This window comes from Rhyacophila brunnea, unplaced genomic scaffold (assembly GCF_057557595.1).
Source record: "Rhyacophila brunnea isolate RB1 unplaced genomic scaffold, BYU_Rbru_1.0 scaffold_16, whole genome shotgun sequence".
Classification (NCBI taxonomy): Eukaryota; Metazoa; Arthropoda; class Insecta; order Trichoptera; family Rhyacophilidae; genus Rhyacophila; species Rhyacophila brunnea.
Genome location: NW_028232816.1, coordinates 27,675,810 through 27,693,161, shown reverse-complemented (window position 1 = coordinate 27,693,161; position 17,352 = coordinate 27,675,810). Strand labels below are relative to the sequence as shown.

The window sequence follows — 17,352 nt, the reverse complement described above, 5'->3', positions numbered from 1 at the left end:
TTATCCACTCATTCCTCTTTTTGTCTTTACACGTTATGCCCAGCATGCAACTCTCCATACCACGTTGTGCTACTCTAAGTTTCTAGATCTCTCTTTTACTTAGGCCCCATATTTCACGCGAAACACGTTACAATATAAGAGTAATGAATAAGAATACAGAATCATGATATTATATATTAATTAAAATTTAAACCTCAATATATATCGATGGTGTTTGACACAGTGCACAAGCCGATTGTATCGCATTTCATTGAGATATTCAGGATGCATAAGAATTTCAACGGGAGTCAGTCTCCTTGAACAATCATCGCTTGTCATGTCCTCCATGTTCTTTTGAAGTATCTTCAGTTGTTGAATTGAATGCGTCATCATTGCAAAGATGAATGGATCCCAAACCGTGTGGTAAGAACCCCCGACGATTCCCACTACCACAATATGAAACACGTAAGCGACCAAATAATTACCATATTCATATTTATCAAAAGGAAACCATGAGCTAAGTATCATGGGATGTTTGTATGTCAAGTATTCTGTACCGTTACTAGAGACGCTGTGATATGTCGATGAAATCGGTGGTGCCATGAAAAACACCATAACTGTGCATGCATTCATCGCCCAGTAGAAATACGTAAGCCTTCTCGCTCTGGTTGCGTAGTAAAATAAGATCTTTTTAATCTCTTCACTTTGGAATGTTAATATGTTAATTTCCATACGAGATATTCCGGACAGAAGTGACTGTAATCGTTCGCGGTGACCGAATAATGCGTAGATTTTAATGATACCCATGGTGTTCAAGCAAACGATCGACATGTTTGTTGTCATGTCTTGTAGATCGCCCCACACATTTCTAAGCTCGATATACTCAGTGATGACAAACAATGAGAACAAAAGGTAAACCACTAATCCTATCACGTAATGTGTTTTCTTAAGTGCTTTGTTCTGCAAAAACTTCTTAGATTGGAATGGCCAAAGACAGAATATTGCCAAAGAAGTCAAGTTCTTGCTGAGAAGAATATTTACATCTTCGTCCCTAATTATTTTTTTTGTTGCCCTTTCTGCTTTAGTGCTTTCTTGCTCCAACCGAACTTCAGTCACCATATTAATATTACAATTCGTTTTCATCACTTTAGATTATTTTCATTACAAATTCCGTCGATCAGTGTTCACTATACGCTCTCAATACAATGTCTAGTCACTAAACAATCTACATAAAATAGGCACGCGAGGATATTTGACAAAACAAATCTAATAATATGCTAGGAATTAAATTGTTACATCATAATAAATATGTACTTATACAACAATCATTTCATTGAGTATGGCCAGTGGCATTAGCAGGGGAGGGGGTTCTCGGGAGGACTCGGAAGTTCCAAGAAAACTTATTAAACAATATTAAATTGTTAATTTGTTAATGTGAGAGCAGTTTTTAGTATTCGACGCAAAACGTATTCTTAACACGTGTGTAAGTTTAGCCCGGATTCTTCCTTACTCGAGTCGGTTACCTGCTTCGCCTTACCCGTTATGTATTTCAGTTCCCATTATTTCTGAGGTCCCTGCCTCTCCCCCTTAAGGTGAAGCCTTTATTGAGCTTTTTTTAAAGAGGCACCTAGCGAAAAAATACGAAGCTTGCAATTTGAAACATTTTTTTGATAATTTACAATTTCAACTGTATTAATTAATAAATAAGAAAAATATTTTTTATTTTATGTAACCTACAATTTACGAAACATGTTATAAAATGTGAATTTGGTGCAAGGTCTCACGTTATTATTACATATTATTTTATAGTCATATTTATTATTAAATTTAGTTTATTATGTTTTCTATATTTTGACGTAGAGATTTTTGACTAATTCATAGTTTTAATATTTTTTTATTTTCATTTTAAAAAACATTGTTTTTTATAAAAATATAAATGTGTATAACTTGAAATCCTTTTTATTTATAACAAATCTTATTTAGATATAGTCCCAATATCGAAGCTAGATTTGATAAAAAGGCTCACTAAAGGCATCACCTTAATGATTTGCCAAAAGAATCACAGATATAGAAAACAGAGGATTTTCTGAATTAATAAAACTTTTTACAAATAAAATTTCAGTAGGTACATGAAAACTTATATTATTTACTCAAAAACTCATGTGGTGTGCATAATAAAATGTACTTAGGCGCGTAAGTTCATAAAATACGTGCCTAACTTTAAGAGGCCAATTTCGGTGATCTAAGTTCAGTGAGGTGTGTCCCAGGTTCGAATCCTGGGTCTGCCAAGTACACATATTGTTTTTCAATCTGTGTATGAGTCAGAGTATGGACCTAATAGGTTGAGCAAGTGGCTGACATCCATTTCTCGTAAAAACAAAACCTCCAACAAAAAAGGGAAATGATCCAGAACAAAACCATTTAAAATACGATCAAGACACGCCTAACTCCTAACTGACGGAGTTTATTGCCAAATTAATCTAGATGATTCTGCATCGCGTTTCTAGATTTTAAAATAATTCACATAGATATCTCAACTTTATTATTGACCAGGGCTCGAAATGGACCGGAGCGCACCGGAGCGCCGTTCCGGTTCGTGGAATCTGTAAAGTTATCGCTCCGTCTCGTGGTTAAAATATTTTGACCGTCTGAGATATGCTAGATATATATGATAGATATGCCATATAACAAAAAATCTAGCACATTTATGTTTATAAAATATCCATAAAATTTGATAACCATGTTAATATCCTCAGAAAATTTTCGAGCGCTCCGGTTCGGAAACTTTTCCATTTCGAGCGCTGTTATTGACTACATCGGGTGACCCACTTAAATCAATTAATGATGATTTACGCATATCGACAGTAAAAGTTGAAATCTCAATATAAAAAATGTACCTATCGTTTTTTTTTTTAAATGTCGAAGGTTTTAATTTTTTATATTATTTTTACCATTTGGCCCGAAATCATGCGCACGCCACTGACTGTTGACAATACAGACTTTTTGAAAATTCACAATAAAATATATTATCACTGTTATTCTGTGATGGAAAACTGTTATTTACAATTATGTGAAAAAGTTAACAGTCACTAATAGTAATTTGTGTACTCTTTCCACAGTTTTTTTGTTATCACTCCCACGCCGGTTTCATCTTACGCATAGAGCCGGTCCTAGCAAGTGCGATGTCCGATTGTAGTGTGTGAGCTGTTTAATTGAAAAAATCCTTTTACCGCATATTTTGAACACATAAAAAAACTATCTACTAGTTTCCTATTAAAGATGAGCTTTTTATGGGAATTTAATTCATTTTTATAACAACTAGTTTTTTCATTAACAATTATTTATAAAGATTCGACATAAATAGTGCACACTAAGCTTTGTCACTCATACGAATTGGCAGACAATAGTTTTTGACTAAAAGCGAGAGAGGGCAGCATTCTAGATATGCTTAAGGGTGCATTGATGGCACGTGTTCCATGTACACATGACCTCATTGAGCCGTCCACATACACGGCGAGACACGCGTCATCTGGACGAGTTCTTAGTTTTTAAAAATTGATTAATCAAATTTTAAAAACCATCTGCAATGTATATTCTTAGTTCAATAAAAATGAATAAGTAAGACTGACAAAGTTTTGTGTGTATCTACTAGTTATGTCGGCCTCCACTTTTAGCTACTGCATCTTCCATAATGGCAATAAGCTTTTTGAAGTTATACTTCTTTAGGCGCGTTTGGAAAATCAGATCAGAGTGTATTTTTGGCGTATAACATGTAACACATAATTTATTTTTTCACACAAAAAAAACGCACTCGATTGGATTCGAACCACCGATTGTTCGGTAATCAGCCGAACGCACTACCTTTACGCCAAAGTATGATACTGCAATCGTGACGATTATACAGTATAATATTATAGTTTAGAATTGTTCCGTTGCCTAGGCAGCGAATTTATAATTGTCGCTTACGTAAACAAACTATTAAACGTCATAGTGGCAGTTGTTACTTTAAAAATAAAAAACAACGATAAATAATTATATAATTTAGTAATATAAGTTAAAGTGTATAGAAATAAACCAACGGCGTTAAAATAAGCGGTCCTTTTTCTTGAGTGTGTAATTTAACAAGATAATTAAGGGCTGCTCGAAGAATCTAGTTTATCACCAGTTTTGTTTTGTTACGCCAAAGAAGTATAACTTTTTAAGATCCGGGCCTGCTTACACAATATTCACAATAATCGGATCTGTCCAATTTGAAGAAGTCGTAAGACGATTGATTTAGTTTTAATATCATGTCTTTGTACTAAGGAATCCATCACAAACCAATTTTATTATTTATTAGTTGAGTGTTAAGCCCGAAATATATTGAGGCGCATGTCGCGTACTATCACGTGACGTCACAGTAAGCTGCCGCTATGGGAAAAAGGTGTGTAGTATCGTTTTTCTTGGTGTTTAAAATGTTATCAGACTGATGCACATTTTGAACCTTTAAACGAACATTAGCAAAATCCGCCGAAATCACCAGAACAACAATGAGGTCACCTCACGTTGTACTGCTCTGCATCGATACCTGCGTGACTCAACGAACGTTTTTATCATTTTCTACATTTTTGAATCATGTCAAAATCGCATGTTTTTTGTTTTTACCGGTTGGCACTATGCATTTTTTATAATAATCTTGTCTATTATATATGGTCTGTGGGTTGGGTTCTGTTAAAAATATTATTGAATTTACAGAGACTCGTTACTAGGTTACTCCATCATTGAATTTACAGATATCGTGTTCGTTCAAAATATTCTGCAAAAATAAATAAACATGAATAAAGTTGTCGCCATGACAGCGTGATAGTACGCGACATGCATCTCAATATAATCATAACTGTATTGTCCGGTGTACGATTTGCATCGCCCAGCCGGCTTCACCAAATCGTCTCATTTCCCTAGCTTACTGGCCTTGCTTTGTTATCCCCAGAGACCATTATTATTGCAAGATAATTATTTGAATACTAAAACTGTACCAATTCGACTAATATAACCTACTTTACTTCAATAGAAATAGCGATTTGTTATAAATAAATACTCACTGCAATTACTAAAAAAACTATTTTTATTCTTGTAAGTACATAAGTTTTACATTCAACTACTTATTCGTTTGTTGCCATATTGTATTAATGTAGCCAAAAAATTGAGCTCAGGGATGGCCTTCTTGAACTTGTCGCAGTAATGTAAAATAACTGTATGAAGCTCGAAGAATCTGAAAAATAAATATGAATTTGTAATACTCATTTAGGTGTCCTTATAAAATTAACGCATTAGTGTATTTAAACCATTCCATAGAACTAAAAAAATGCTAAAACAGTATGAAAATATCAACTGTAAATAAAATTGATACACTCTCAGCAGGCTTATTCTAACATATCACTTAACATCAAAAAATAGCTAATCGTGATAAATAATATATTGATACCGGCCTTTCTCCGTCGAGGAGAATGGTGAAGGCCGTTTCACTAGCAGGCCAGAAGCGGGGTGGAATTGAGAGAAACGCACGTTGAGGTTGTTACTGGCAGTTTATTAGGGTTAGTTAGTTGCAGGGTATAGGCGGTTTTTGCTGGCGGTTAGCTTGATGCTTGCTTGGCGCCGACGCGGGATTCTTGGCTGGTTGTTTCTCGAGACTTGGAGATGCTGACTTGGCTTGGCGAGCAGAGACGATGCTGGCTGTCCGGTGACCGTTTGAAGAGAGGTTTGGCGGTCGATGCTGCTCGTTCAGCATCAGGGGTAAGAGAGAGAGATTTTTCGCGCGCGTCCAACTGTTAGGCGGCGTAATGTTCGTCCGTCGGTCGGGAACCTCCCTGTTTTACCGACGGATTGACTAGTGGCCGCGTCTGTTTTTTGGCGGGAGCGCTGACGAATTTGAATTTCCGACTCTTTGAGGCGGGCTTCGCTCGGCCGAGGGTTGCGAGAACCGCGAAGAGTGGACGTAGGCTGTGGGGTATGGGAAAGTTGATGGTTCGGTCCGTCCTTTGAAGTGGTCTCCTGTGGGAGACTTCCATCTGGTATCAATATCACATTTATCACTTTACGAATTCTGGCGGTTAATTATGTAAAAAAGTTAACCGTTTGAACTGTCAAAAGGTGATATCTTTTAACAGCCCCTCTCTTGACTGTACTAACTTTGAAACCGAGACAGAGTACGTCAATTTTACATATTGAGATACAAAACGACTCATTTGCTGCAATCGCAATGACATGACTAATAAAATTGTGGGTTATATTGATATCTCTGACGTGTCATTACAAAATTATTGTGTTCGGCTCATTACCGACTAGATGACGCTGGTTCGGCTTTATCCGCTTGTGTTCTGTCTTATCCACTTGGGTTCGGCAGCACGAACATATCCGAATTTGACCGACATGTCTACTAACCTAAATTTTCGCCGTATTACGAATTAGAGATAGCCGCCGATACCGTTTCTTCTTATTGTGCCATCCCCTAGCGGAGGTCAGCCACCATCAAGGCGATCTTATCTTTGTCATCTGCTACCCGGGAAAGTTCAGTGGAGCTGCACTCGTACCAATCACGGCGATGAGAACTTCAACATTTGTCACCCGGTCAGTCCAAGGAATTTTGAGGATGCGCCTATACAGCCACATCTCGAAAGCTTCAAGTCTCCGTGACATCAGCTCTTGGTTTAGCGTCCATAGTTCCATACCATAGAAAAGAATTGAGAGTACATAACAACGTACCATACGCAGTCTCAGACCTAAGTTAAGATCTCGATTGCTAAGGAGGCGTCTCATTTTGAGAAAGGCGCTCCTTGCGATCTCAATTCTAGTTTTTATTTCCTGAGACTGGTCCCATTTCTCATTGACCCATGTACCTAAATATTTATAATGGGTCACACGTTCGATTGGTTCGCTGTTAATGACAAAATTTGTGTTGGTGTCTGGTGTCGCTACCGATGCCGTTTAGTGTATATAAAATACCTTCCGTGTTAATTTGCAACAATGGTAATAACGGAAACGTGCTAAAGTGATAACCTTTAAGAATAGATCTACAGGTATCGTAAGGATTTAAAAAAAGGGTGTTATTTCACGTTTGTAAGTCATCAAAAATGTTTTACCAATATAAAAGTAGGGAGGGACATCGGATAGAATTTTCCCACTGTGTATTTAATAGGCAATCTTAAACCTTCTCTCATTATACAAAGATTCTTCTTAAAATGGCTGTTTTCATTATACCAGTCACACGTATACGTTGCTAGTAGAAGTTTGTCACTCTGTAAAGAAGTGCATAGTACATATGAGGGGTATAGAAGCAAAGGCAGCTGTCTACCAAAACAGTGTTTTGGAAAAAAAGCTAAAAAACTAATTTAAGGCAGATAAGTTTAATGCAGAACTTTTGATTTTTTTTTCAATGCAGAAATATGGTCAAAAAGATACCTAATCTGTGTAATAAAAATCAGTAATTTCGCTAATTATAAAAGTCAATATTGCTACATTTGCTTCCAAATTTATAAGATTGCTGATTTTGCTTCTAACTAATTGAAAGTATGCTGTGTTTGCTCCCAAATTGTACCGAGCGGCCATTTTGTCACGTGCCTTTTTTGTATGGGAATAATAATGAATGTAGAAGAATGCAACATTTGCTTCTGATGTGAATTTTTAAAGTGATTTTTGTATGAAAGAATGCAAGGTTTGCGCCCCAAATACTGTTTTGCAGTGTACATAATGAGCAGCTCTATATTTCTGCATTCATAGGTTATTTTGCCAATTTTTCCAAGAAAGCAAAGGCATTGCTTCTATACCCCTCATATTAATATTAATCAACATAATAACTACCCACGATGATATTTTATCAAAGAATATGATTTTTTTTAAGTAATTTATCTGGGTTAAAAAATCAAAAATAAATTAATATACTTCGTAAATGACTTCGTTTCCATGCCAATAAAACAGGAGCGATTGTATCATTATAGCTATCAGATACTCAACCATGAAACATAGGTGTATGCTGAATCCATACTGAAATATAAGAAAACATATTAATGAGTATTAACAAAAATAATACAGGTAATGTGACAAAAATAAATATATTATATTGAGTATATTGTAACAATGTGCCCTTGGGTGCAAGCTTGTACTTTTGTGCATTTTTTTTTAAACAAAAACACATTTGATACAATATTTAAAATCGATTAATAAAAACAATTGCAATACATTTATTGTAATAGTTGATTGGATATATTAAATTTATCTTTGATGTAACTGCTGACAGTATGTATTAATTATCGCGGCCATAACAAGAAAATACACCTGTAAACATATATGTGTCGCTAGATTTCAAATTCAGCCAAGTCCATAATAGATGAATAGGAGAAAAACAGCTTTTTGTTTTCTCAAATACACAGTCACAAGGTTATATTATTTCGAGTATAGAATATTTAAAAATAATAAATTCCACATTTTGATAATGCAGAAATGTTAGAAAGCAGTAGTTCTTCAGCAATTCACAAAAAAGTCAAAAATACCTAAAGGTGGACTTGGCTGATTTTGAAATGTAGCAACACATAATATTATCATGCAAGCTGCAAGATTGCATGCATGAATCAAAAGCTTCTGAATTTTCACGCTACAGTTGGTTTGTTCGATATCTGCGCCTGTGCAGTAGAACAATAGTGGCGAACCTACCTGTAAAAAAACGAACTACACCGCGATCATTTTGAGGTTTGAGATAAAGTACATCAATTACATATTGAAAATTGAGAAAATAATCTCCGTCACGGGTCATGGCCGCCGCCTCAATTTATAGTCCCCGCGAGCTGCAAATATCGTGCGGGGAGTAGTAACATAGTTTTTGTAAATTTATACCACAAGACATGACTAATAAAAATGTTGGTAATATCTTATATATTATATTATTCAATTCTTGTTTGACGTTTCAATACAAAATTTAGAAATTCGTATGGAAAACCATAGATACGCCTGCACGAGCATACCCGAAAATAAAGAGATGTATTTTATACGACAGGCGTACCAACTTAAATTTTCGCCATGTTACGAATAATCAGCAGGGCTTTTTAAAAAAAATCAAAAGTGCTGGAACTCACTTCTTGCCAAACTTCTTACCTACTAAAGAAAATTATATTCAAATATCATTTAGAGCAACTTTTCCTATGCCGCGAAGCGCATAAGAAATTAATAAAACAAACATATACAAACCGCCCACGGTGGCCGCGCGGCATAAGCGTTGGACTATCATGCCGTGGGTCCCAGGTTCGAATCCTGGGTCTGGCAAGTACACATATTGTTTTTCAATACTGTGTGAGTCAGGGTATGGACCTAATAGGTTGAGCAAGTGGCTGACATCCATTTCTCGTAAAAAAAAAATTTAATACAAACCTCTACTCTGTGGAGGCCCATATGATCCTATTAGGATCGGACATGGTCGGGGGAAAAAAAAATACAAATAAACAACTCAAGTTGTAAAAACACCATAATGTATTTGAATAAAAGTATATAGTGATTTCCATGGCCCCCACATTCTGTAGCGGCCCCAGTCCAGGATCTTTGGCAGGCCCTCTACCTATCACTAAGGATAAAGACAGTGTGCGAGGTAAAATTAAGGGTATTCACTGACATATCTTAAGATGTTAATACGCCTGAAGGAAATAAGCGCCGCAGGAGATTTTTTTTTTGCGATTAGAGCAAATTCGTGATGTGCATTTATCTCACTTATCTGGTCGATCCCCCAAGCTAGAGCCCTGTCAGCCCCCCCTCCCTTTGTGGGGACCATGGTGATTTCCAAAGTTCAGTCCAATTTTCGTGTGGCAAATCGTCTTGATTCCTTTTCTTAGTGTAGTCTATGGCCGAATGTCTTCCACTGAGTAACCACCGATCAACGTATTTTGAAGGATCGAAAAGTGTCGAAGGCGGTCCGATGAGTTTGATGAACAAAGGTGCCTAAACTGGTTTGGTTTTGGTCTTCAACGAAGCTCTTATTGGGATAATAATATTAGATTCATGCGAAAATTTGCGTTCACATTCACTTGTAGAAATGGTAATAGAATTCAATGCACATATCAAACGTGATAGTTTTTCAGGATACCTATGTCTTTTCATATGAGATGATTCAGGAAAATTAGCTTGTACTATGTAAGCGTGAACATTGTTTCGTCTAATTACTTTTGAAGCATTAAAATTACCGTGAAAAAGGGTGCCGGAACGCCTCTCCATCGCGTTACATGACAAAAAAGCCCTGCGAATTAGCAATTATGGTAGATAACCGCCTTGTGTATGGAATTGTTTACCTATTAATTTGGACCAAACGGAAAAGTGGTACCGTGTTAACAGTTAAGAATATCTATATATGTAGGTAATATAATAGGTTGGTACCAGAGCAGCTTGAAATCCGGTGGCACAAAGCATCAGCGAGCAAACCACGAAGTACAACATCATAATTGGGCTGATTATGGCATCCAAATCTTTAGTATAGCTGTAATATATGGAAACAAATCAATTACAGATGATAAATAGCGACGAAACAACGGCTCGTCTTAGGTGAGCGCGTTCGGCGGCGCGTTGAGCGGCGCACGCAACTCAAACGTATAACCGTATAACCAAAAAATGACTTTGTCTACGAACATTTTCACACACGGTTATACGTTTGAGTTGCGCGCGCCGCCCAACGCTTCGCCAACTTCGACCACGTAAGACACCCAGTAAGAGGGCCAGAAGCACAACGGGCTCAAGTGGTGCCTGAGTTGGGGCGCAGAATGGGAGATAACATTGAACTCCTAGAATTCCTAGATACCACAGAAATAACTAAAAAAAACATGGGAAGGGAGAAAACCGTGGACCAAGTAAATTACCGTTAGTACCTGGTCAAGAATTCAGTATTCACTTATTACACATAATATATAAAATGAATTAAAACACATTAATCTAATATATAAAAATTAATATTTGTGTGTTTGTTTGTTCGTATTTAATGCGCAGCCATACCGTTCATCCGATTTCAATAAAACTTTGTAAACTTATTGCTTGCACTTGCGGGAAGAGTATAGGCTATACTAATATATAAAAATGAATGTCTGTCTGTCTGTATGTCTGTCTGTCTGTGTGTCTGTCCCGTATGCGTTCCTATACCATTCATCCGATTGCAATGAAATTTTGGTAAGTGGTTGTATGCATACCCATAAAGGTTTCTGAATTAGAAAAATCATCATCTTCTTCTTCTTCTTCATTATATTTTCTTTTATTCGTATGGTTCCTATACCATTCATCCGATTGCAATAAAATTTTGGTAAGTGGTTGTATGCACACCCATAAAGGTTTCTGAATTAGAAAAATCATCATCTTCTTCTTCATTCTATCTTCTTTTATTCGTATGGTTCCTATACCATTCATTCGATTGCAATGAAATTTTGGCAAGTGGTTGTATGCACACCCATGAAGGTTTCTGAATTAGAAAAATCATCTTCTTCTTCTTCATTATATTTTCTTTTATTCGTATGGTTCCTATACCATTCATCCGATTGCTATGAAATTTTGGTAAGTGGTTGTATGCACACCCATAAAGGTTTCTGAATTAGAAAAATCATCATCTTCTTCTTCTTCTTCTTCATTCTATCTTCTTTTATTCGTATGGTCCCTATACCATTTATCTGATTGCGATGAAACCTTCATCAGTTGTTGTGGTAACACCCGCAATGGTTTTTGAATTAGTACAACCATCTTCTTCTTCTTCTTCTTCTTCTTCTTCTTCTATTCTATATTCTTCTATTCGTATGCGTTCCTATTCCATTCATCCGATTGCAATAAAATTTTCGTCAGTAATTGTGCCAACACCCGCAAAGGTTTCTGAATTAGTACAACTATCTTCTTCTTCTTCTTCATTCTATCTTCTTTTATTCGTATGGTCCCTATACCATTCATCCGATTGCAATGAAACCTTCATCAGTTATTGTGGTAACACCCGCAATGGTTTTTTAATTAGTACAACCATCTTCTTCTTCTTCTTCTTCTATTCTATATTCTTCTATTCGTATGCGTTCCTATTCTATTCATCCGATTGCAATAAAATTTTCGTTAGTAATTGTGCCTACACCCGCGAAGGTTTTTGAATTAGTACAACCATCTTCTTCTTCTTCTTCTTCATTCTATCTTCTTTTATTCGTATGGTCCCTATACCATTTATCCGATTGCGATGAAACCTTCGTCAGTTGTTGTGGTAACACCCGCAATGGTTTTTTAATTAGTACAACTATCTTCTTCTTCTTCTTCTTCTATTCTATATTCTTCTATTCGTATGCGTTTCTATTCCATTCATCCGATTGCAACAAATGTTTCGTCAGTAATTGTGCCAACACCCACGAAAGTTTCTGAATTGGTACAACCATCTTCTTCTTCTATTCTATCTTCTATTCGTATGCGTTCCTATACCATTCATCCGATTGCAATGAAATTTTGATCAACTGTTGTGCTCACGCCGCAAAGGTCTCTGAATTGTTACAACTATTTTCTTTTTCTTCTATTCTATCTTCTTCTATTTGTATGCGTTCTTATACCATTCATCCGATTGCGATGAAATTTTGACCAGTTGTTGTGAGCACGCCCGCGAAGAGTTCTGAATTAGTACAACCATCTTCTTCTTCTTCTATTCGTATGCGTTCCTATACCATTCATCCGATTGCAATGAAACTTTGGTGAGTTGTTGTGCCCTTGCGCGCAAAGGTTTCTGAATTACTATAATCATCTTTTTCTTCTTCTATTTGTATGCGTTCTTATGCCATTCATCCGATTGTGATGAAATTTTGACCAGTTGTTGTGCGCAAGCCCGCAAAGGTTTTTGAATTAGTACAACCATCTTCTTCTTCTTCTATTCGTATGCGTTCCTATACCATTAATCCGATTGCAATGAAACTTTGGTGAGTTGTCATGCGCATGCCCACGAAGGTTTCTGAATTATAAAATCATCTTCTTATACTATTCGTATGCGTTCCTATACCATTCATCCGATTGCGATGAAACTTTTGTCAGTTGTGTGCGGTTTCTAAATTATTATTATATAACATACAAAGTTTGTTGTTTGTTTGTTCCATCCAATTTTGATTTTTTTTTTACTACATATTTATAACATTAATAACGTTTTCATATTTTGGATTCGATATTAATTTAGTGTTCTTATGTTTGACCTTTACTCCTATTATAATTATTTTCATATTGCCATATTGGATTACACAGATATTTAATATTAAAGAAATAATTACCTCTTATTATTTTTCAAATATCTAAGATAAATATAACCACGAAGCGACCCCGTGCGAAGCCGGGTACTTCAGCTAGTAATAAATAAAATATACCAAACCAAAATATGTGGATACTCACACACAGAATCATAATAGATTGAAGTTAATGGCCACACCAAGCCACACCCGCCCCGCACCACACCCGGTCTTAATCGGACGTATCACGGGACCCTACGTTTGATGTGATCCATTATTTTTTATGACTGGGAATGTCTCAGGAGCAGTTACCCAAGTACTGAGGTCGCCACGCTCTCAAGTGAGCTTGACTGAGTTTACTGATTTTACTATAATGCAAAGTGCCGGAAGAGAGAAAAAGCACAGAGAATTAACCAAAATAAAAAGAATTAAAAATATACCTATATAACAAAAAACTAAGCTAATCATACGGACTGCAAAAATATGTAAAGAGATCTTCACGCCCGCAGTAAGACGCCGCAAATTTTCTAAAAGCAAGATAATTGGCCTTTGCGGTGACCAGGTCGGACGGCCTGATGTGGTTTACATCCTGTCTTTTTCCGCCGCATGGCCATGCTAAGACAACGAGAAATTAAATAAACCCATTCTACTTTCTCCATACCCAGTGCCCTAGTTTACTAGAGTCTTTGAAATCATTGAAGAACTGAAATACTGAAGACGAAGAAATCGTTAGTATTTTAAAGTTCTTCAACAGAATTGGTGGAAAGGCTTGGACAACGGATCCGCACTCCGGAGAAGAGGGTGTAATATAATTGATAAAAAAGATTAGACTGGGTTATAGTCAAAGTTTCTAGTTTAAAATATATATGTACCCGACAGCCAGATTACCTTACGTTCAAAATCAACACCTTCGGAAAAACGCAAAATAAGATTTTTCATGCCTTTAATGTTAATGTATTTATTGATTTAAGAAATTTAGAATTTTGTTATGAATAGACCCAAATCGTGGGTATAGGACGATTCGGCGCCCATGACTGGGCGCCTGGACAAATCGACGCTCCGCAATCGAATAAAATTCGAAAATAAATAGACGTTCGTGAATTATAAGTACTTTTAAAATACATATTTAATACTTACATATTATATTATTTAATACTTGGTGAGAATTTAAATATGCATACGTAAATTAACAATAATTTAATTGTGCATAGGTATTATGTTTAAGTACCAATGAGAAGAGAGTTATTTTATTTTTATATAAAGTGTCAGGCATAATAATTCTTTATCCGCAATAAAAAACATTATGTTAAGAGCAAAATGAATTTAAAAAAACTACTAAGTAGTAGTTAGAAACTTATTAAACTTCCTCGTCTACTTGCTGTATCAAATCGTAACGAACGTCTATATATTCCATTAATGAACGTTATTTCGTTTGACTGTGCAGCGCCCACTTATCCTAGCATCCAGTTGTCCAGTGCTCACTTAGCAGCGCCGAATTGTTCCATTTCCCAAAGTGTTCATTCATTACCCTTGACATAATTGAGAAGCTTGGTATCAAAGTCACACAAACGCCACCTCCCACTAAATTCATGTTTTAATTAATTGATTAGGTATGTTAGTGCAAGTGAGTGCTCGTTTCAAAAAATCCACCAAAAGTATCAAAAACGGTGATTTTCATATAGATTATTTATTTTAAAGTTCGTATATAATATCCAAAACGGACACTTGACATCCATGTTTGCAAATCGCTAAGCTAGAATCTACTTTAAATATCATGGCTGCCGGCCTTACGGCAATGTGTTAACGTCATTCAAAAAATTAGGGATCTCCGTCAGTTTTTTCAAAATAAAGATGTTCCTTTTCTATTCTATTAATTTTTGATTAAATCAAATGCACCCAAGTAGTATTCGAAAGCGTGTAGCTAATTCCAGCGAGTGGAAAAGAGCCAAAGAAAAGACATTAGAGTTTCCATAAACACAATTATTAATTTTAAAACATTTCATGTTCTCTTATTTTTTCAACAAAAAGAATTTTTGAACTACCTGAAGTTTTAATAAAAAAAGAATGAAACTTTATATCGGAAGTGGACACTTAGAGGCTTGCCAATATCACCAAAGGACAACGGCAAAGTTTCTATCAAAAGCAAACATAAGCATTTTTGAACGATTATATAGATATCTTGGATTTAATGTATTTAATATGATTCTGTACCGTCAAACATTGTTCACGTTTTTTTTCATGTATTTATTATGTTTTATTATACTGTGAAATGAACAATCTCCTCTACTGTAAATTTTCGTAGATGGCTTATGTCCCAATTTGATACTCATATCGAATATGGAAAAGAAAAAGGTCATTATCCACACAAATCAAATTTTACAGGAGGCACAAAAACGTTTTTGTTATAGTTTTCGGTCAAAGTTGAAATACAAAATAGACAAACTTGAAGTGCATAATAAATAATATTTTGGTTTTTATATCCCTAATCTGATATTAATTATTGAGTTAATTAAAAAAAACAAAAAAGTGATAGTTAAGTCGTTTTTCCAATGTCACTTCCTTCCCTTTAAAAAAATTGATAGTTAAATTTAGATAATAAATCGACATTTGCAGCTTATATCCTTTGGATACAACGACAGTTTGGACAGTCGTGTACAATGTTATTATGCAATAAAACCTATTTTGAAAAAACCGAGGGTTACGCCTTTTTTTAATCTGTACTTAACTCATTTTCGGCAAAATTAACTTAAGACACTCTCTTAAGACGCTCTGTGGAAAAAAAAGTATAATTAATATAAACCTTAATATATGACGGTGGTGATTGACACACTGCACAAGTCGATTATGTCGTACTTCGTTGTGAGATTTGCGATGCAGGTAATGTTGACTCAATACGCGACCAGTAGTTAGGTATTTTTTGGCGTACAAGTATTTTAATAGTCTCCATTTTGACAATGTCGGGTCAATTGCGAAATCATCCCGTGTCATAATTTGTATGGTCGCCTGAAGAATCTGCAGCTGGCCAATTGAATGGGTCATCATTGTAACAATAAATGTGTCCCAAATAGCATGGTAACTAGCCCCAATACTTCCCAAAATAACGTGATACACGTAAGCGATAAGATAATAACCATCAGCATATTTGTCGAAAGGAAACCAAGAGCTGAATATCATGGGACGTTTGTGGGTCCAGTATTCTGTGCCGTTTCTGAAGACTCTATGATACGTCGAAGAATATCTGTATTCGATAGGTGGAACTATGAAAAACACCATGACTGTGCAGGCACTCATGACCCAAAAGAAATATGTAACCTTTCTCGCTCTAGCTACATACGCAAAAAATATTTTTTTAATATCCTCGCTTTGGAATGTTAATATTTCAAGTTCTTGACGGGATATGCTTGAGAGGAGTGACATTATTTTTTCGCGCTGACCAAAGAACGCGTAGATTTTTATCACGCAAAATGTAGACAAACATGACATTAAAATGTTTGTGGTCATTTCATTCAGATCCCCCCAGACGTTTACAAGTTCGATATATTCAGTGACAACAGTAAATACGACTATAATATAAATCAGTAATCCGAATACGTATTGAGTTCGCCTGAGAGCTTTATTGCGCAAAAAGCTCTTGGATTGGAATGGCCAAAGACCGAACACCGCCAAAGAAGTTAAGTTTTTGCAAAGAAGAAAGTTTGAATCTTCGTCACGAATTTTTATTCGTTTCATCCTATTTGCTTTTACGTCGTCGTCTTCCAACTTAATTTCGGTCACCATAATATTAATATTAATATTATGGTTACAATAATCAATTACTTATTATTTTTTAAATGTTTTTGCCTTTTCTTTTCAAAGTTACGCACAAGACATCTTATTAAATGGGCTGACTATAAAATTATCCGGAAATATTCGACAAACTATCCCATATTATTCTATCATTTATCTGATGAATAATAAATACACAATTGCGTGTTGCCAAGTCAAACTAATAAAACACTTCAATGGTTTTTGGTTCAGCTCGGTTATGAGGAATACAGCGGAAAACACATTTTGAAAATAGCCGATATACTGGATTATTTGTTAGTTTGGGTTAGTTTAGGTTAGGTTAGGTTGGGTTAGGTTAGGTTAGGTTTGGTTAGGTTAACCTAACAAA

At 35.7% G+C, this 17,352-nt stretch overlaps 2 protein-coding genes across 2 annotated transcripts; both read right to left on the bottom strand.

Moving 5' to 3' along the window:
* Positions 1-5,167: 5,167 nt before the first annotated feature.
* Positions 5,168-10,461, bottom strand: LOC147074573 (odorant receptor 10-like). Its single transcript, XM_085943985.1, has 4 exons — positions 10,369-10,461; positions 7,897-7,998; positions 7,098-7,253; positions 5,168-5,230 (listed from the first exon to the last, which is right to left on the bottom strand). The coding sequence occupies exons 1-4, from the start codon at positions 10,429-10,431 to the stop codon at positions 5,168-5,170; spliced, it is 384 nt and encodes a 127-aa protein (XP_085800111.1). The 5' UTR covers positions 10,432-10,461.
* Positions 10,462-10,631: 170 nt separating this feature from the next.
* Positions 10,632-16,976, bottom strand: LOC147074572 (uncharacterized). The gene is made up of 3 exons (XM_085943984.1): positions 16,804-16,976; positions 16,203-16,437; positions 10,632-10,769 (listed from the first exon to the last, which is right to left on the bottom strand). Exons 1-3 carry the CDS (start codon positions 16,974-16,976, stop codon positions 10,632-10,634), a joined length of 546 nt encoding a protein of 181 aa, XP_085800110.1.
* Between the last annotated feature and the right edge of the window lie 376 nt (positions 16,977-17,352).

Excerpts from the sequence above, each read along its gene's own strand:
- LOC147074573 (XM_085943985.1), bottom strand. The coding sequence starts at position 10,431 with ATGATGTTGTACTTCGTGGTTTGCTCGCTGATGCTTTGTGCCACCGGA. Across the intron at positions 7,999-10,368 it reads CCGGATTTCAAGCTGCTCTG|TATGGATTCAGCATACACCT; the intron begins GTACCAACCTAT and ends CTTATATTTCAG. Across the intron at positions 7,254-7,896 it reads GAAACGAAGTCATTTACGAA|AGTGACAAACTTCTACTAGC; the intron begins GTATATTAATTT and ends ACTTCTTTACAG.
- LOC147074572 (XM_085943984.1), bottom strand. The coding sequence starts at position 16,976 with ATGGTGACCGAAATTAAGTTGGAAGACGACGACGTAAAAGCAAATAGG. Across the intron at positions 16,438-16,803 it reads TTGCGCAATAAAGCTCTCAG|ATATTCTTCGACGTATCATA; the intron begins GCGAACTCAATA and ends TATCGAATACAG. Across the intron at positions 10,770-16,202 it reads GCCAGCTGCAGATTCTTCAG|GAGTTCAATGTTATCTCCCA; the intron begins GCGACCATACAA and ends TAGGAATTCTAG.